A 20,544-nucleotide genomic window follows, 5' to 3' on the forward strand; every position below is an offset into this window, starting at 1 on the left:
TATTTAGAAAATAAAAAAAAAGAGTATTATTACAACATATATAATTTTTTAATGTTATACAAAATTGAGAATTACTATACAAAGCAAAAAATTTAGATTTAAAAGATAAAAACAAAAATTATATCACAAAAATGTGCACGATTAGATTTATAAAAAAAAAAAAACTGAAAAAGAAATATTACTTTACAAAGAAATATAAAAAATATATATAACAATTAAAACGCACTCAACTTAGGTTCATTTTGAATAATTTCATTTTTTATTTGTTGCTTAAATTGGATGATTTTGTTTTATTTCTTGGGCAGCATTATTTTTTGTAATTTATTTATCGGGACTTATCGTATATTTAACCGATTAACTTTTTAAAAAATCTTCAATTCATCAATATAAATCTTTTTTACTTGATAGGAGTTACAACGCTCTCGAAATATGTCCTTAGATAAGTGTTAATGTTTCGTTTTGGTGTTTGTTTTTTATTTCTATTAAATTTTGTTTTTCTTTTTTACTGTTTACTTTTAATTATTTAATAATTATTAATACATTAATATATAATATAAAACAACTAGACAATGTCCATTAATCATTCTTTCCGAATAAATGTCCTCCCCCTGAAAAAAAGTGTTTTAGTTAAAAATAAAATAATAATAAAATGCAAAAGATAAACTTACGTTATAGTTTTCTTTTCTGTGGGTTTGGTTTCCGGTCGAGCACGGTTAAGTACCTTAAGGAAATCTGAAGTTTTAGCTCGCATCCTTGAATGGATGTATGCCTTTGAACACTGAAATGAAAATATAAATTATAAGGGAAGTTATGGGATTGTAAATTGAAAGTTAAAGTTATGTCGTTTGGCTTAGAAATGGCAAAGAGTAAATAGTTAAATCTGGAAGTTTCCATTAAATTTAATTGACGCTTAATGCAAGCCATATTTTTATATTATACGTGCACTCAAGGCGTTATGAATACCCTTATAATGATAGACACGGTGCAAGCAATTAGAAAAGGAGAATAGGAATGGAAAGGAGAAACCGAATAACATTGGTTTTGAATGTCTACACATTGTTACGACTGGGAAATATTGAGTCTGGTAAAGAATTCCACATAAGTGTAGTGCGACTAACAATAGAATCTGTGTACGTCAAAGCACGTCCAAAATTGGGCTCAAGTGTAGACTAATGGGCAATCTTAGAAGTACGGGCATTTTGTAACTGGTAGAGAGGGTAAAAAACTTCTTGAATCTTCGGATAAAACCTAAACACAAGTTGTTAGTGATGCAAATAGCTAGAACTGAAAGCTGTTCAGTCTCCTCGATGCGAGTATAAGCCAGGCATAGTGGCATTGGGGGAGGGGTACGCTTTTGACAATAGACAGCATTAAGTTTTTGGAGCATTAAATTCAACACGAGCTTATCATACGCTACTGATGGTAGTCCACATCCGAAGAACAAAGAGGATAATCTAAAAACGAATATGAAAAGCTGAACAGCATACAATTTAGTGGGTAAGAAGTTTCAGACAAAAGATCATTTATAAAAATAAGGAAGAGCGTCGGAGACAAAACGGAGCATTGGGGTACACCAGCGGTTATTTGATGTGGATATCAGAATTGAACCCGTCCAATACTAATGAGATCAAACGGTTCGAAAGGTAATATTTAACCCAACAAAGAAGAGATTCATCAAAACTTAATGCAAGAAAGCCATACTGCCGGTCATTAAGAAGCTCTCGTTCTTCAAGATATTTCTTAAGCTGAAAACTGATCAGCGGTTCCATAACCTTGGAAAGAAGGAAGAGTAGTATTCACCTTTCTAAAGGACAGGCTGGGCAAATGCTGTTTTCCATCCACTCGGAAAGAGACCAGTAGAATAAGACAGAAGCTTATCCAGTGGTTTTGTCATGCCTTGAAGAATACCTTTTTCAGAACAATAGCAGCGAAAGAGAATGGTCTGTGTTTTCTATAAAAAATGGCAAGTCTATGGCCCCTGTTAAAAGGTAGGTAGAAATGGCGATCTCAAAGCAACCTAACCTGAGATCCAATTAGCGCTGTAGTGCGCCGTTTTGATACAAAAAACTCGTTTGACCTTTGATTGAAAGAGATAGATTTATAGAGAAGCTTCAAAGCGATTATGTTAGAGCCATTTTGTCGCATTGAGAAAAAAGATTCGGCCTCTAATCTTTGTCTCAGATAGCTCATCAAGTTCTTGAAAGAATGCTTTTCCAAAGTATTTCATTCTAGTGTTTGCCAAAGCAGGACATTTGCATTTTGCTACGGCAAAAGGTGTTGTAAGAGATACCCAACTTCTCTGCATGAACTCCTATAGGCCAATGTCCGGTACAAACCGCAACAATCCTGGCTATGTCTTGCCTTGGCCTGCATAAAAGATCGTTTGTACGGGTTTTGTTATAGGTGGGCCATATCTTCCTAGATATAATACAGTTGGGTAAATTGCTCCACCTTCGGTTTGATTCAGTTTGGTAGATAAAAAAGATTTTACTCTTCAAGAGGAATGTTAAATATTTCCGCAAGTGAGCTATGAAGGGCCGATCCTTGCCTGGCTAGCTCGTCAGCCCGTTCATTTCCCACGATACCACTATGGCCCGGAACCCAGATCAGGGTGACACCGAGGTTAATATTCAGGCTCGCAAGCTCATCGCGACATTGCTGGACCACTTTAGATGAGGATGCGGCCGAGTTAATGGCTTTGACAGCTGCCTGACTGTCTGTAAAGATAGCCACATTTCGGTTTTGGTTTGGGTTTTGTTTAAGTATCTTACATGCCTCCCTTATTGCCAGCAGTTCAGCCTGAAAAACGCTAGCAAAATCAGGAAGCCTAAGGATTTGGCTACATTTAGGGACTCAGAAAAGATCCCAGAACCAACTCCGCACTCCATCTTTGAGCCGTCAGTAAAGATGGTTGTGTCGAAACCTATCGACAAGATGTCATCCTCCCAATCTTCTCTCGATGGGAAAATAACCTTAAAATCTTTACTAAGGCTCAAAGTAGGAGTGCAGTAGTCAGTGTCTACCGAGATAATATCTGAGGGAATCAATTTCGTTGTGTTATTGTGACCATAAGGTTTTGACAACCAGCTGTTTGATTCCTTCAGCATAATAGCGCTGCAGGAAACTATGTATTTAATAAAAAGGTCGATTGGTAGAAGATCCAAAATAACGTTTAAGGCGTCCGTTAAGCAAGTACGCATGGCCCCTGTGGTGCCCACACAAGCTCTTCTCTGAACCTTCTTTAGCTTATTAATATTAAAGGCTTTGCTAAGAGCAGGCCACCATACAATCGAAACGTGGTTTGTTGCTTTTGTAAAAGCTTACTTACTTACTTAAGGTGGCACTACAGTCCTGTGTGAACTAGGGCCTCACCCAACAAACTTCTATATCTAGCTCGGTCCCTAGCTAGATGTCTCCAGTTTCGCGCTCCAAGTTGAGTGAGGTCACCTCCCACTTGTGCGCGCCACCTGATCCGGGGTCTTCCTCTACTGCGCTGTCCTGTGGGTGCGGATTCAAAGACTTTCCGGGCCGGAGCATTGGTTTACATGCGCTCTACGTGACCCAGCCATCTTAGTCGTTGGACTTTTACTCTTCTGGCTAAGTCTACGTCGCTGTACAGCCCGTACAGTTCGTCGTTCCATCTTCTCCTCCACTCCTCTTCGATGTATACTTGACCGTAGATCACACGAAGAACTTTTCTCTCGAAGCGACCCAAGGTGCTTTCATCCGCTTTTGTCATGGTCCATGCTTCTGCACCGTATAGCAGGACGGGTATGATAAAGGTCTTATATAGCAACACTTTGATCCCTCGAGAGAGGACTTTACCACTCAATTGCTTTCTTAGTCCAAAGAAACAGCAGTTAGCAAGAGTTATTCTGCGTTTGATCTCAGCGCTGGTGTTGTTTTCTGCGTTTACAGCGGAGCCTAGGTAGACGAAGTCCTTGACTACCTCAAAGTTACGTCTGTCGATTGTGACGTTTTGACCAAAACGTCGGTGTTGTATGTCCTTTCTAGACGACAGCATGAACTTTGTTTTGCCCTCATTAACCGTTAAGCCCATTTTTGCCGCCTCTGCGTCAATACTCACAAAAGCCCCATTGACATCACACTGAGTTCTTCCGAATTTGTCAATGTCATCAGCATATGCCAGTAATTGGACAGACTTTTGAAAGATAGTGCCTCTAGTGTTGACGTGTGAGCTCTGCTATATTCTTTCAAGCACGATGTTAAAAAAATCGCATGACAGCGCATCACCTTGTCTAAAACCTTTTTTGACATCGAAAGGTTCTGTTAAGTTGTTTCTAACCTTTATGGAACAGCGTGAATTTTCCATGGTCATCCTGCACAAACGGACGAGTTTGGCAGGGATGCCAAAACTAGACATATACAGCTCGTCCCTGTAGATGCTGTCATATGCGGCCTTGAAATCGATGAAATGATGGTGGGTGTCGATTTGGTGTTCTTGAGTTTTTTCCACTATCTGCCGTAATGTGAATATTTGATCAACTGTGGACTTTCCTCGTCTAAAATCACACTGATAAGGACCTATCAGGTTGTTGACGATGGGCTTTAGACGTTCACATATTACGGCAGAAAAGATTTTATAGGCGATGTTAAGTAGACTTATTCCTCTATAGTTGGTGCAGTTTAGAGGGTCTTCCTTTTTCAGGATCGGGCAAACAATACTGAGGTTCCATTCATCGGGCATGCTTTCTTCCGACCATATCTTACAGATAAGTTGGTGCATGCTCCTGAACAACTTATATCCAGCTGCTTAAAAGAGCTCGGCATTCAAGCCATCCGCTCCAGCGGCTTTATTAGACTTCAACTTAGATATGGCAATCTTTACTTCGTCTAAGTCGGGAGGACAGGATTGTTGGCTTTCGTCGTCTATATTGAATGGATCATCCTGCCTGACAGCGGAATTCAGTTCTTCGTCGCCGTTATACAGTCTGCAGAAGTGGTAAAAGCTAGTGTAGAAATACATATCAATGACTTCTCGGTGGTTTTGGAGGGTTTCATTAGGTGGTAAGAATAGAAGAAATCTACGTTGTACAGATTCAATTCTTTGAGAGTGGTGTTCTGATGGAGGATATATAATAGAAGGCAAGTCGTTAACGTACAAAATAAACAGTAAAGGACCTAAGTGGCTACCTTGTGGTACACCAGAGTTGGTATAAAAATATGATTACCGCCATTTCTAAAAACTACGCTGTATGATCTCTTATATAAGTACGACGAAACCCAACTTACAAATTTATCGTTAAAGCCTTGGGATTTAAGTTTGGAAGTTAATGTTTTATGGCACAATTTATCAAAGGCCTTACTGAAGTCTGTGAAGACACAGTCAACTTATGAAATGGAAAGACAAAACAGCACTGAAACAGGTTTACATATTAAGGTAGCACACTTTTATATTAATATTGCAGGCAAACTATCTGGATCAAGAGTAAATTTATCTCTAAGCAGACTTAATTTTTTGCCAAAAATATCATCACTTATTTCTATTTGGGCAAGGGAGGTGCATGAGTTACCTTTTAAGTATTCAAAAAAACTATAATCAGGTTTTTGAAGATAATTCATGTTGGCTTTTCACGGTTGGCTGAAAAATGGAGCAAAGAGATTTGTAATAATTTTAGGGACCGTAGATGTCATATGCAGTAATTTTAATGTTTAGGGGAAGCCATCAGATTTACGTTTATTATTATTATATTTTATTAACTAGTAATTACAATAAGAAGGTAATATACATAAAAAACAAAGGAGGTAGGCTAGCTGCGAAGACTATTGGCTCTGTTTGTTATTAAAATTTGTATACATTTAAGTTAAGGGTTGGGAGAAATTTATTTACATTTTCAATATTTAAGCTGGTGAGGTTTTTTAATACGTCATAGATCGATATATTTTTTAAGATTGATGAAAGAGCAGGTTTCGATGATTGACAGTATTCGAAAAGGTGAGTTAAACTCATGGTTGTATTGCAGATGGAGCATATCGGTGGATTGTTTTTGTTTAGAAGGTGTTCGTGAGTTAGAATTTTTTATTTTGATACGTGTATAGGGTATTCAGGGTAGGTTTTATGTTCGTTAACTTTTTTATAATGGTGGTGGTATAGGCTCCATTCAATTTCTTGTTTTCTTCTCAAGGTGTTCAGTATTTGGGTTTTCAGGTCTGTTTTGGTGTATATATTGAATTTATACACTGGTGATTTGTTGCTATAGGTTGCTACTTTATCAGCTTCTTTGTTTCCATGTCCTGGACTCCACATCAGTTTTATTTTATTCGGCTTTATTATTATCTTGTTCCTTAGAAATAAAATCTGAATTGTTGTTTGGATTTTTACTGCTTTCAGAACTGATATGGTATCAGAGCATATAACAAACTTGTCGTTGGAATTCCTTATTTATTTGTCTGCTTGCAGGATAGCAAAGGCTTCTGCCGTGAAAATAGAAGCATATTCCGGGAGGATGCTAAAATTGAGGACTTGGCCATCTTCAAATGTGACTGCAAACGATGTATTATCTTTTGATTTGGATCCATCAGTGAATATAAATTGCCAGCCTTTAGTTTTAAGTTCTGATGAGATACTTGAGAACAGTGATTGGTATACTGCATTGCTTGTATTTATTTTACTGTAGTGAACAAGGCTCAATACAAATGAATCGGCTTTTATATTCCATGGAGGATATGATAAAGTTGAGTTTTTTGGAGTTTTTGTTGGTATATCAATTTCTCGAGCTTTGTCGAGGATTGTTTTTAGAGCAGATGGAATACGTTTCTTTTACTTAAGGTTCATGGCTTGATGAATGTCTTTATCGATAACTGAATTTGAGGAGAAGGCCAATTTTACAACTAAGTTCGAGATGATATGCTCAACAGAGGGAGTTTTTTTTTTGAGTGGTGTTGTAGGAAAAGCGTTGATGCTCCTTCTAGCTGCTTGGTGGTAGCTTGGTTGTATTATTCTTAGTGTTGTTTTTGGGAAACTGCCATAAATATACATTCCGTAATCGATTTAATTTAATATTAACATTTTGGTAATATATGAGACTGTGTTAATGTGTATATGGGTTTTTTTACTAGATAAATAATTAATTATGTTGAGTCTCGAAACTAGGCTTTTTTTAAAATTCAAACAATGTTCCTTTCATCTATATTTATTATTGAATACTTATCCTAGGATATTAAGACTATTTACATTTTCAATTTGTACATTACTTATACTTAAGATAATTTTTTGACAATGAATTTTTTTACCGACAATGGGAATCCCTGGGGGCTACCATTTTGCAGGGACTGAGTCGATGATTAAATATTATAAGATATATGTTATCTTACTGTGTAAGCTTTATAAATAAATAAACTGAAACTGAAACTATTAGCTCTGCTAAAGAATTTTCTATAAGTTAGAAAAGACGTCACATAGTCAAAGATCTTCTCGCCAACACCCCATAATTTTTGCTGAGAATGCTCGTGATGTGCACTAATCTAAGCGAAGATGTGCGTCTACACATCCTTCTAAGTTTTAAAAGACACTTAATATAATAGATAAATTAGGTGGGGCAACAGTCCATGAAGAACTAGGGCCTATTGACTTACAACCATTCCTGTGTGCGAGTAATGTTGTCAGAGATAGAAGGGACTTACAGTTTATATGCCGAATCCGAACGGCTAATTTGAGAAAGCACTTTTCATGACAAAAATTACTTTGGAGGATTTTCCAATTCCTCGCAAGAGGCAGTACCCGTGATAAAAGTTGAGTGGCACAGGCAGGGATTGAACCCAAGACCCCTTGCATGACTTGGTTGGTAGATAAAAATTTTCTTGTTTCTGCGAACCACATTAGTCGTTTTGCTATGATTTATTCCATAATTTTGGAAGAGCAAGAAATAAGTGATATGGAACGGTTCCATCAATTAATTTCCAATCTTTATTAGAATTGTTGCAGTTTTCTAAGCTTGGGGTATGACAGCGGTGTTAAGTATGTTATTGTATAGTTTAATAATTCGTTAATAATGATTAATTGGTAGAAGCGTCTGGGATAAGTATCATTTTGTCAATATATTCTTCATATAGGAATTCACAAAGGGATGAAAATCTACATTGAATTTGCTGAGAAGTCAACACTAGACCTGCTTTTCAAGTATGTTTTCTACAATGAATTTTTGACATTTGGAAGGGTTCGTAGATCTTTATACCAGGGAGGGGAGGAAGATACAATTTTAAGAACGAAAAATGTGTAAATGAACATGTAGAAAATTTCGTGGCAATGAGGTGTTGCTATCGAAGAACGAATTAAGATCAACATTGTTGATTAATTTAAAAGTAAAGTAAAAATAAAAAAAATTACAGACGGCAGCGAAATACGATCAAGTGTGAAAAAGTTAGATAAAGTAAGGGGGAATCGGTCAAGGGTAGATATTGAATGATTACTTTCCGAAACGAAAAAATCAAGGGCATCCGAAGAGAAAATTAAGTCGAGTAGTCATGTTGAGTTCATATTTTTTTACTTTTATTCATTTATAAAAGCTTCAATATTAAAAACATACCTTAATGTGATAATGCAAGTAGTCACGGAACATATGGATTAAATTAATAGTGTTGTCTCTAGTCTCCTTGTTTGTGTGGCGGGGAAATAAAACTGAAATGAAAAATAAAAAAAACATTTATAAAGAAAGAAGTAAACAATAAACGTTGAACGCAGTCATGAAAGCGTATGGCGTTCATTTAAACTTATAATTCTATTATTTATTTGATTTATTATTGATGTTAAGACGTCTATAAAACTAAATCAATAACTTGCGTCAAAAAAGAAAAAGATGTTTTCTAAATAAAACACAATAACAATAATAACTTTAATTTTAATTTTTAAACTTACCAAAAGTAACATAACCAATATTGTCGCCTACTTTAGCATCTGAATTCGCCAACTCTAATGGCGGTTCTCGATGAGAGAATAATACTTGCGGCGCTGTATGCGATGCTCGACGACCTTCTCTCAATTCCTGCATAAAAACTTTACCTATAACTACATCATCCTCATCACGGAATATAGTACTAAACACAACGGTCACTCGATCAGGCTTTGCTTCAACATATCTATGCAAAAATACAAAATATATTAAAATTATTTGTTTCACTTAATATCGTGACATACTTAAAATAATATAATAACTTACAATGTCTCATCGGTTCGATAATTAATAACTGCTTGTTTTTGACCTTCTTCGCCAGCTTCTTGAAAATCAAAATATTTCTCAAAAACAGAAGCGAAACAGTTCCTTTTCAAGAGTCCAATTTTATGAGCAACATTTTCCCAGTCTGATGGTATGTTATCTAAATTAATAAGTACTGAGACGTTGTAACCTGATAAAAATATAAAAACATTATTATAATGATTGAAGTTTTAAATTAAATATTTTAACTACATACCTTCCTCAGTTTCTGTGAGTAAACTTCCATACTCTCTCTTCAAGAGTTCATCAGCTCCATGTTCTTGCAACTGCTTATAGAATTTTAATGCTATGCTTGTCTACAAAAGTCAAATTTTAAATACTTATTTTTTTGTTTTTAAATTTATAAAAATAACACAATACTCACTCTAACTTTCGTCTTATCACCGTTCACATTTGATATGTGAAATAACACCCCATCAAAATCCGCTATTGTGACATCAATCGACTCGGCTTTTAAGCTAATGGTTAAAATAATGGAAAAAAGTGTTAATTTTCTATTTCTAGAGTAGTAATACGAGTTATAAAAATGTATACGGAGTCTGCTATCTAAATATATTTGCGGATTTGGTACAACGATGATTTCAATGAGTTTTTAAACATTTAAATATTCGAGAGTAATTGATGTATCTCGTTTTAAGAAAGTTGAAAGTTTAAAACTAGGCAGAGCTAATTTTCGTGACATGAGTGTTAAAGTTCGTTATGTCGAAATCCACATATTTTGACAGGCGCTTCAAACAAGACAAATATCAATTGTTGTAAGGAAATGCTCATAAAATTCAATGGTGGTGGCTCAAAAATTGTGTTTATAAACCATTAAAATAACGGTAAAAGAGGGTGAGACAAGAAACATTTCGACGATGTTCAAGTGACGTAAATGATCTTATGATGGTAATATCACCAATCAATCTAAATGCTCTACGTTCAATACTATCCAAGAGGCTTAAGTAAGTTGGAGGAGCACCAGCTCAGATATGGGAGTTATACTCAAGTTTTGGACGTATATAAGTCTTGTAAAAAACAGCCAGATCAGAGGGGGAGAAAAACTTCTTGCATCGCCTTAGAAAATCCAAACATCTTGCGGCATTTTTGGCGACATCGCGTATGTGATCGTTCCACAAAAGGTGGTTGGTGATACACATACCAAGAATATCGAGATGTTCAGTTTCCTCGATGGAAGTGCCATTTATGGATAATGGCAGGGGGGCGTATTTCATTTTAACGATACAAGACAGAATTGCCTTTTCCAAGCATTAAATTCCTCGCGGTTTCTTATTCCCCATTGTACAATGCTGTTTAGGTCGAAAATGAATGAGCTTATCATATTTTGTCTTTGCAGTTCCACATCCCAAGAAGAGGAAAACGAATATGAAAAGCTAAGAGTACTATCGTCAGCGAAACAATGTATTGGATTAGATGTTGCAGACAGGAGATCATTAATACAAATGAGAAAGAGTGTTGGAGATAGAACAGAGCCCTGGGGCACACCAGCATTTATTTTGTGGTTTTCAGACTTGCATCCATCCAATACAACTTGTATTGAACGATTCGAAAGGTAATTACTAATCCAATGAAGGAGGGATTCATGCAAACCGAAAGCCTGATGCCAAACCCTATCAGATGCTTTTGAAATATCTAGTGCAATAATCTTACTTTCTCCAAAACTATGTAAAGATTTGTTCCACTGTTCGGTGAGATGAACCATGAGATCACCAGTGGACCTATTGCTACGAAAGACAGTATGGATTTCGTCATTAAGAAGCTTCCGTTTTTCAAGATATTTCTTGAGCTGATAATTAATCAGCGCTTCCATGACTTTGGAAAGGAGGGACGTAAGTGCAATCAGTCGGTAATTAGACGGTGAGGAAGATTCGCGTTTTTTGGGAATAGGCTGGACAAATGCGGTTTTCCATCCGCTCGGAACGAGACCTGAGGAGTAGGACAGATGAAAAAGCTTACGCGGTGGTTTTGCCAGCGATGAAGAACACCTCTTCAGAACAATAGCGGGGATACCATCAGGACCAGCAGATTTATGTATGTTAAGATCTTTTAGTACTCTCGCTACAGTACGACTGCAAAAAAAAGAGTCATTAACTCGATCAAGTACAGGTGGAGTCATAACACTCACTGGCAGCGTTGAATTGGCGGCGAACTGCCTAGCAACGAGATTTCATTCACAACGAGAGTAGGAACCAGGAAGAGGAAGAATTCCCCATATTTTTTACAAATGACCAACAATTTTTACTGCATTTAGGACATTGCAGTATTTTTTTGCCGTAATTTTTGGTCATGTAAAAATTTGGTTCGTCGAATATGGGCGTTGCAGGCCTTCCTGGCTTGCTTGAACTTATTCCGGTTTTCCTCAGTTGGATTGGCTTTAAAACAACGGAAACTTACCTTCTTAACCGTAATAACCTCTTTACAGCGTGCATCGAACGAACCATGCGTTTTCCTTAGGTCTGATGCTTTTAACCCTATTCGGGATAAAAGTTCTCATTACCAGGAGAATCAAACTTGTGATCATATCAGCGCTGGAGTCAACGTCACTATCGAGGAAGCAAAGTGATCAGTTAAAGATCCTAAAATAATTATTGAGACCGTCCCAGTTGGCTTTTTCGTATTAACAAACGGTTCTCTTAGGAGCTCTTTCTTCTTTAACTGAACAGTTTTGACACGAGAAATTTGCTGATATAACACATTGGTCAGGTGTGCCTAGAGGAGATAGAACACTAATAGCGTACTTACCAGGGTCAGAGGTAAGAAACAAGTCAAGAGTGTTTTTTATCTCAGATCTCAGCACACACTCCTTCTGGTGTTGATTGCCCCGAATGTTGAAGCCATGATGAATTGTGTACAATGAAATCGCCCGTAACAACGATTTCAGTGCGAGGATAGGACGAAACAATTCTTTGGATGGAATCAGACAAAGCATCAAATTTACGAGAAGTTGATACTCTGTCTAGAGTTATACTAAGGATCTGGCCTTGCAGGTTGCGGGCTGTGCCGTTGGGGTGACTTCCTGAACACGTAAAAAAATTGATATCTCTCGGATTTGGAGGGATTTACTGATGAAGGACCAAGCAAACAAAATAAGGACAACAAACTTCGGATCTGTACGTGGAATGTTAGATCCCTTAATAGACAATCACAACAATCCGCTTCTAGACTAAATTCGCCAACATAAGCCTAATATACGCCTGCCCCAACAGAAGTGAAAGATGAAGACACCAAAGGGATATTTTTCCATTGCTTGGACAAGACATATGTATGACAGTCAATAAAAGAGATTTTATCGTCAAGCTCGGAAGAGAAAACATCTTTGGTGGCACAATCGGCATATACAGCCTGCAATACACTACTTCCAGTATGAAAGCCCGCAATGGAGGAGATAGGGGAATGTCACAACACGAATAAGGTTTGTTAATTTTACTAAAAGGCAAAAATTAATCTCCAAGTCTCCTATAAAGACGATCAGGTCTATAATAAGAATATTGGAAGACCACTTCTCTAAGTTATATAACGGCGATGAGGAATCGAATTGAGCTGTAAAGGAGATAAAACCACTCAACCTACGCGACGCAGAACAACTATTCCGCCTACTCGACCTCAATAAAGTAAAGATAACCATATCGAAACTGAAGTCCAACAAAGCTTCTGGAGTTGACGGCATGGTAGGGAGTATGCACCAACTCATCTGCAAAATATGGTCGGAAGAAAGAAAGATTTGTCAAGAAATTAAATAACTAACGCTATCTAAGCTCAAACAAAATTCATTGTATTTTAGTTGGAATTCTAAATGTTATTTCAATATGATAGGGACGTTCGCGTTGAACTCCTGTAATGTAATGCACTCCTGTCGGCTCGATGGGTTTATCTCCGTTCATCAGTTAAATAGGTTGCATATACATATGAGGGTACAAACCAAGGAATGTTCTCTTGAAGCAGAATATTCAGGGGTTCCCAGTGGGTGTTGTTATTTGGGTGACAATCTGACAGGTTTCTTGGCCTTGGCCTAATATACAACGATGGGCATAAATTGCTGGACATTGAACAATTTATTTGGGTTCTCTTTCTGGACATCATAGACTCCAAAGCTAACCGTGCTGCCACTACAAAGTGACTTGAAGTTGTAATTTGGGGACGGAGACAGGGTATAGTTTTGTTAGTCATGTCAACTTATACTTTAATAGAACTTGCCAATGGACAAGCACCATTCATTCTCTGGCCAAACATCATAGAAAAGATTTGCAGTTTGTACAAGTTCAATGAGACAACCTTCGGAAAATTCATAGCAGAAAGTGCGCAACGATATTTCCAGGGAGTGGGAATTGGTGTTATGGACGAACCCTGAATTGAGTAACAAAACGAATCCATTTTTGCTTACGCAAGGCAGAAGTTTCGGGACAGTGAGGAATATCCTATAAACTTTTCCTGTTTAGTGGCTCCGAACCGCGGTCTGAATACGTTGGTTCGACACCGTTCGTCTTGTCTATGAAGTTCAGCGAAGATCATAGAATTCCAGAAAAGGTACTAGCCAGATCTTTCCATTGGGTATCAACGTCTGCCTAGCTGAGGTTTATTCCACTGAACCATGTCCATGCTTCAGCTCCGGGAGGAGCATCTACCATAGGCCTTGTGTGAGGCTTATGTGCAACTCTTTCAAATCAAAATGCAAAAGGATTTCAGCAATAGCTCGAGGTATGAAGTTGGTATTGTGCAAATTTTCACCGGCTCCAAGTTTCCATCGGGTTGCAGAGGTTTGACAAACAGTTCTTCATGGAATACTTCATTTTGTATAATGAGGAGGGAATTAAGTAGAAAAGAAGTAATTTAGAAATATTTTACTGTCTACGCCTGATTGAAGTAGAATTTCAGCGTAGTTTGTCCAATACCCGAGAAGGGAGACCCTCTGAAGTTCGACAACTATAGAAGCATCAGTCTCTTTAACATCCTTTCTGCCGTATTATGTGAACGTCTGAAGCCGTTCGTCAATAACATGATAGGCCCATATCAGTGTGGCTTCAGAACAGGAAAGTTCACCATTGACCAAATATTCACACTACGGCAGATACCCGCCATCTCTTTAAAGAGATGCTGCATCTATAGGGAAAAGCCTAACAAAACAATGTCTAGTTTTAGCATCCCTGTCAAACTTATCCGTTTGTGCAGAATGATGATGAAGAATGCAACTGAAGCGCAGAAGATGAGTCAAGTGGTCAATGAGGGCAAGACCACATATGTATATGTTGCCATCAAAAAAGAACATTGTAGGATGACGACTTTGAAAAAAAATTCACCAGACAGTTATAACTTTGAGGTAGTTTTTTTTTTTTTTTTTTTTTTTTAGATTAGATTAAACATTTTATTTCTTAAAATCCAAATAAAAACAATAAGATGAAAAGAAATATGTGACAAAAATATTTTTATAAAAAATAGAGTTATTGCCACTCTAAGAAAAATTTTACATTTATTAATTAAAATGGGTGGGGTGACCCTTAAAAGAAAATTTAAAAAAGAAAGTTAAAATATCATACATTTATGTAATGCATACAGAAATTAAATTAAATTGAAGTTAAACATTTCAAGAAAACATAAGGTAGATCCATTTACAAAAAATTCAATACTTTCATTATCAAGACTAAGGAGCCAATATTTAACTTGTTTTATAAATAACAAATGAGAAGTTTGCAACCTGATAGAATGGGGGAGTCTATTAAATATCCGACATGAGGAAACATTATAAAAATTTCTAAAAGCGGTTGTTCGATATAGCGGTACAGAAACTTGGTTTAAAAAATTTCCACGTAAAATATAATTATCAATTATTCTAAAATTAAGATTACCTGATCTCTTAAAGAAAATGTTTAGAACTTTATATCAATACAAATGTCTCACTGAAAGAATTTTCAAATCTCTAAAAAGTGGAAAAATAGGGTACAGGCGAGGCTTACCACATATTTTCTTCAGAACACTTTTCTGCAAAACTAATAAAGGTTGTATTTTGTTATAATATGAACTTCCCCAACAAGAAATTCCATATTCTAGTTTTGAATAAAAATGCCATAATAAATTTTAAGTAGCAGTTTGGAAGAGCAAACTTTACGCAAAAAGTAGAAGTTTCTAAGAGTGCACCGAAAATATTGTCTAAGATTCTCTGTGTGGTTATAAAAACTCATTCTAGAATCAATTATTAATCCTAAATACTTGAATTCATTAACTATTTCTAATTTGAAGCATTTATCACTACAGCTCATGGAATCCGTAAATGTTGTGGAAGTAACCATAGGATTACAGGTGCAGTTAAAAAGCTTGAATTTTGGACACACAGTAGCGTGGAAAAAGAGATCAGCATTAACAATCTTTCTGCCAGACAAACTGAAAAACATTATCTTGGTTTTAGAACTTATTATCAATTTGTGCTCTGCAAACCAGATTCTTAACAAGCTGAGATCCCAATTTATATCCGATATAAGATTCAGACAACTATCTGTACCATACGAAAAACCAACATCATCTGCAAAGGCTGTAAGAGAACCCTTAAAAGGCAAACTGAATAAAGAATTAATGTATACCAAAAAAAGTATTTGTCCTAAAACCGAACCTTGTGGAACTCCCAAATCGAATGTCTTTATATCACTCCTAACACCATCAAATTTCACTCTTTGGGCTCTTAAATTTAAATAAGATCTTAGCCAATCATTAATGAATCCTCGAAACCCAGCACTTTCAAGTTTGCTAACCAAAATTTCGTGATTAACCATGTCAAAGGCTTTTGATATGTCAACAAACAATCCAGCTGTATTCTTTTTTCTATCAAGACTTACAAATATTTGAGAACAAAAATGTAACAACGCATCTTCGGTTGATTTATTGCTTTGAAAACTAAATTGAACATCACTGAAAAATTTTGTTCTATTTAAAAAGCTCACCATTCTATTTTTTACAGCTTTTTCAAAAATTTTACTTATCGAAGGCAAGAGTGATATAGGTCTATAGTTACCCAGATCATTAGTTGCTCCTTTCTTGAAAAGTGGCAAGATATTGGCATATTTAAGAGCTACCGGAAATACTCCAGAAAAAATACTTTTATTAAAGATATGTGCCAAAACATCAATTATAAAACATGCTACATTTTTCAAACAAACATTTGAAATGCCATCATAACCAGAAGAGTTTGAAGTTTTTAAAGTGCCAATTAACTTTAGAATCTCTAAACTAGATATAGGCTCAAACACAAAACTTTGGCTTTGAGAAGGTTCAATACTAAATGGACTACAAAGTGTACAAGATGGGTGACTAGAACTAGCTTGAAGATTAAGTGAAATCGTTGAAAAGTATTCATTGAATGCATTAGCAATTGCAATTTTATCTGAGACCACACGACCATTAACATTGACAACTGATGGTTGTTTTTTGCACTGAGATTTATTAAGTATACTATTCACTATTTTCCATTCGTTTCTAATATTTCCTTCAGCTAGATTGAATTTGTTTTTAAAATAGTTATCACGACAAATAGGAATTTCCTTCTTTAATTCAGCACAAGTTTTCTTATATTTAGTTTTTAAATTCTGACTGCTGTTGCGTTTTAAACACTTTTTTCTTAATTTGTTTTTATACTTCAATTTTTTAAGCAAACTATACGTAATCCACGGTTTTAAACGCTTATTAGACTTTTTTCGGAACAATATCAAAAGAAGCATCAGAAATGTATCTACAAAGAATATCAATAAAAATGTCGTACGATTTGGAAGGATTACTCTCAGCAAAAACTTCTTCCCAAAACTCAAAAGACAAATTAGTTTTAAGCCTACTAAAATCGATACTTTTAATCAATTTTCGCTGACTAGAATCAGAACAAATACTTTCTTTCCCTATATCAACAAGAATTCCAGTCATGGAATGATCAGTTATTCTTAGGTCAAAAACACACTTTTCACAGGAACTGATTGAAGGAGCGAATCGGCCATAAATATGATCAAGACAAGTTCCAGATCTCGGTCTTGTTATCTCTTTAATAAACGAAACAAGTCCATGAGAAGCTAACAAATCAAGATAAGTTGTCACGAACTCACTACTTTCTAAAGTATCGATATTCAAATCCCCCACAATTAACAAATTATTTGATTTCTCACTATCCAAGAAAGTTGAAAATTCTTCCATAAAAACTGAACTGTTAGATATATGAAGTCTATAAATACATAATATATTAAAGATTTGTTTATTAATTTTGACGGTAATTTTCAAAACATCCGCGCTTTGAAAATCTAATTTCAAAACTTCAATAACATCTAAAGCTTGATTTACAAAACAACCAACACCTCCTGCTGCATAATTCTCATTTGCATTCAGATAGAAATCATAACCTGGCAGCCCATAATCATTTTTCTCACAATCAAAAATCCAAATTTCTGAGACAACAACAATGTCTGGAATACACATAGTAAAGGACTTTGCCCAACGCAATTGAGTGGTAAAGTTCTTTTTCGAGTATTTTAGTCTCAATCTATAAGACGCTCATCATATAGGTTCTCATATATGGAGCTGACGCTTGGACTTCAACCAACTTGTCGTGTGAAACTGAAAACAGCTAGCTAGGAACTAAACTGGCTAGAGACGCAATTTGGTTTAGGCCCAGGTACGTCCCAAAGCAATTAACCAACTAAAAAGTATAGAAAAGTAAATAAAAATAAATAATAACTACAAAATGATAAAAGTTATTTTGATTTAATAATAATAAATTTAAATTTAGGCTTGAGCATTATTTAAAGAATTTTCTTCTTTACTGCTCCGAAGTAAAGAAACAGTTTGTTTTTGAAATACTTTCTTTCCTTTTATTCACACTTGAATTTAGTAGTACGTGACAAAATTGTTTATATTTACCAACTTGTATTACTTTAGTTTAGATTGAAGTATGTTTTATGGTACATCTTAACATATATCTAAGACCACAAGTCATTTACCCATTCTATATAAAATAAATGTACATATATATAATTTTGTAAGAGCTACGAGAGCTCGGCATTCAGCATAAAATACACATAGCTCTTGACTTATTAATGAATTCCTTCTCTATTGTACCTATATTGCCAACAACAACAAAAAATTGCACTTCTCACGGCTGGCTGATTTCTACAAGAATGGGACTCGTTCCTCCTCTTATCGGCCTGTGTTGGTGTTAAATGTTGTTATGTATTTTTTTATTATCCCACCAGAAAGAAGCAAACTAAAGATTTCGAATCAATTATGAAATGAAATAATTTTGCAGAGTAGCCACACCTAAACATGAAGTTTCAATAATAAAACGAAAAACACAAAAATGGTTTGTTATCGAAAACTCGTTAAGCATATTAGTCACCAAAAAAGGCGATACGTTGATTTAATGTGTTCTTTTTATTAACACAAAAACTCTTATCAAAAGGTTTCTCCTCTTTAGCTTAATTTTGCTTATCTTTTCAAGAGCAATTGGGGTTTGGTTCGTGTGATTTTCAATTTTCAAAAAATTTCGGGCTTAACATAAAGTTGCTTTGTCCAAAGAAGCATTACAAAAGTGCATGTGACCTCATCAGTTCGTCACAAGAGCAAAATTCATTGATTGCGTCTGCTGACCCCCTCCTTTGAAATTGAACTTTTTGTAGAATGAATAATCCATCTGAATTACTGCCGTGGCCATGGGGTGCCTGCAAATTATTGTTATAAACATGATTAGAGGTAGAGGGACGTTTCTACACTTCGACTTCACTACAAATGGATATGACACACAAACGGCCAGAAGTTTATTCAAAGGAAATGCCAAATTGTCGTCACATATTAAAATTAAATTTACGCAGCGAAACTTTTCGCACTTAGTTGATAGAAAAAACACTTTCCGATTCGAATTTGACACAAATCAATTAGAATTTTAGGTCAAAACTTATGTGAAGACGGCAGCAGCGGCGGCGGCGTCCGCGTGTAAGGTTAGGTATTGAATTTTTCATTCATCGTTTGGTTTCTTTTATCTCTTTTATTTTTTCTTTACTCACCCAGCAAGTGCATTCCGGAATTTCACTAAAAGCGTTTCTTCCACGATCCGATTATTAATTTCCAGCAAGATCATAGTTGTTTAGATTTTAGCTCGCGGTTGTGTTATGATTAATAGTTTATTGTACAACCTTTGAGCTTCGAAATAAAACAAAAATTAAATTGACCAATATTTTTTTTGCTGTTTTATATTCTTTTCTCGGTGTCCGAGTGCGCTGGGCGATTTTATTGGCACTGAAACTGAATATGGTGTTGAAAAAGTCCGGTGAGAAGGCGATTGGTTGCGTTCTAGTGCGGGGTGCGACTGCGAATTGATGACTGGATTGGTGCTGAAAAGTTGACGGTAGGCCGACGCATGTGAACGCAAAAATATTGATGTGAAAATTCCTGCACTGAATTAACAGATTTTAGAAAATTGGAAAAACCACCCAATACTTTAGTTGGAAATGCATTCAAATACTTTAAAATGACTAGGAGTTAAAAGTATGTTTTCTATTACAAGATTTTCAAGGAAAAGTTTTATTAGAAAATTGTGCACTACAAAAAATACGGCCTTAATTTTTTTTATTTTCCAAATTTTGACAATGCGTTGGAAAACTTCAATTCCAGTGAAGTTTACTTTATTTTTTTTCTGAGGTTGGCAATATTTGGTTGCAAGGGTGTATGCTCAATGCTGGAGTTTAAGGCTGACTACAGGCGACGACATTTTGAATTTATTTATAAAGATAGTTTCTATATTTTATTCGTGATGGAATTAAAATCGTTTCAAACTAAAAATTGGGGTTCTGAAATGCATTTTCATCGATTTGAACTAAAAATTAAGCAGATTTTCGTGCTCTACATTTTAAATTTTGCGATTTAAAGTGATTTGAATTCGACTAGGTTGGTGTGATTTTATTAAAACAAGTGAAAATCGTTGAAAAACAGCAGTAGTTTTTAACTTCCCACAGGAAGTCATTGTAATCTGTGCGAATTGAAAATGTTGACATTTCTCGACATTTCAAGGTCCCTGAGTCTAAATATAGCTTTTTAGGGAGAAGTCTTAGCTTGCGTCTGTGTTAAACTGATCATAATGCAGAAAGATGCAGAAAGGACTCTAAAAAATATTGAGTGGGTGGTATTTTTTCCACAGAAATTTGAATAATAAAAGAACATTTGGTTAACCTAAAATATTTTATGAATAACGCTAGCTAATAGGCTTTTAACATCAAGTCCAAATCCCGGTTTTCAAGAAATTATCGGTTTTGGCCGAAAACCTACATCGAAAACTCAAGTTTGCCCATACATTTTTGGT

General features: G+C 35.6%; 1 protein-coding gene across 1 annotated transcript; it reads right to left on the minus strand.

The window, feature by feature from the left end:
• Nucleotides 1-231: 231 nt before the first annotated feature.
• LOC129950197 (actin-related protein 2/3 complex subunit 2) lies at nt 232-19,830 on the minus strand. The gene is made up of 8 exons (XM_056062044.1): nt 19,253-19,830; nt 9,598-9,691; nt 9,430-9,529; nt 9,177-9,363; nt 8,876-9,096; nt 8,547-8,638; nt 669-778; nt 232-608 (listed from the first exon to the last, which is right to left on the minus strand). The coding sequence occupies exons 1-8, from the start codon at nt 19,324-19,326 to the stop codon at nt 581-583; spliced, it is 906 nt and encodes a 301-aa protein (XP_055918019.1). The 5' UTR covers nt 19,327-19,830; the 3' UTR covers nt 232-580.
• Nucleotides 19,831-20,544: the final 714 nt, after the last annotated feature.

This window comes from Eupeodes corollae, chromosome 3 (assembly GCF_945859685.1).
Source record: "Eupeodes corollae chromosome 3, idEupCoro1.1, whole genome shotgun sequence".
Lineage (NCBI taxonomy): Eukaryota > Metazoa > Arthropoda > Insecta > Diptera > Syrphidae > Eupeodes > Eupeodes corollae.

What these genes read in the sequence shown, in the direction of transcription:
- LOC129950197 (XM_056062044.1), bottom strand. Translation starts at nt 19,326, where the DNA reads ATGATCTTGCTGGAAATTAATAATCGGATCGTGGAAGAAACGCTTTTA. An exon ending in TTCCGGAATGCACTTGCTGG is followed by an intron (nt 9,692 to 19,252) that starts GTGAGTAAAGAA and finishes TTTAACCATTAG; the next exon opens with CTTAAAAGCCGAGTCGATTG. An exon ending in TATTGGTTATGTTACTTTTG is followed by an intron (nt 8,639 to 8,875) that starts GTAAGTTTAAAA and finishes TTTTCATTTCAG; the next exon opens with TTTTATTTCCCCGCCACACA.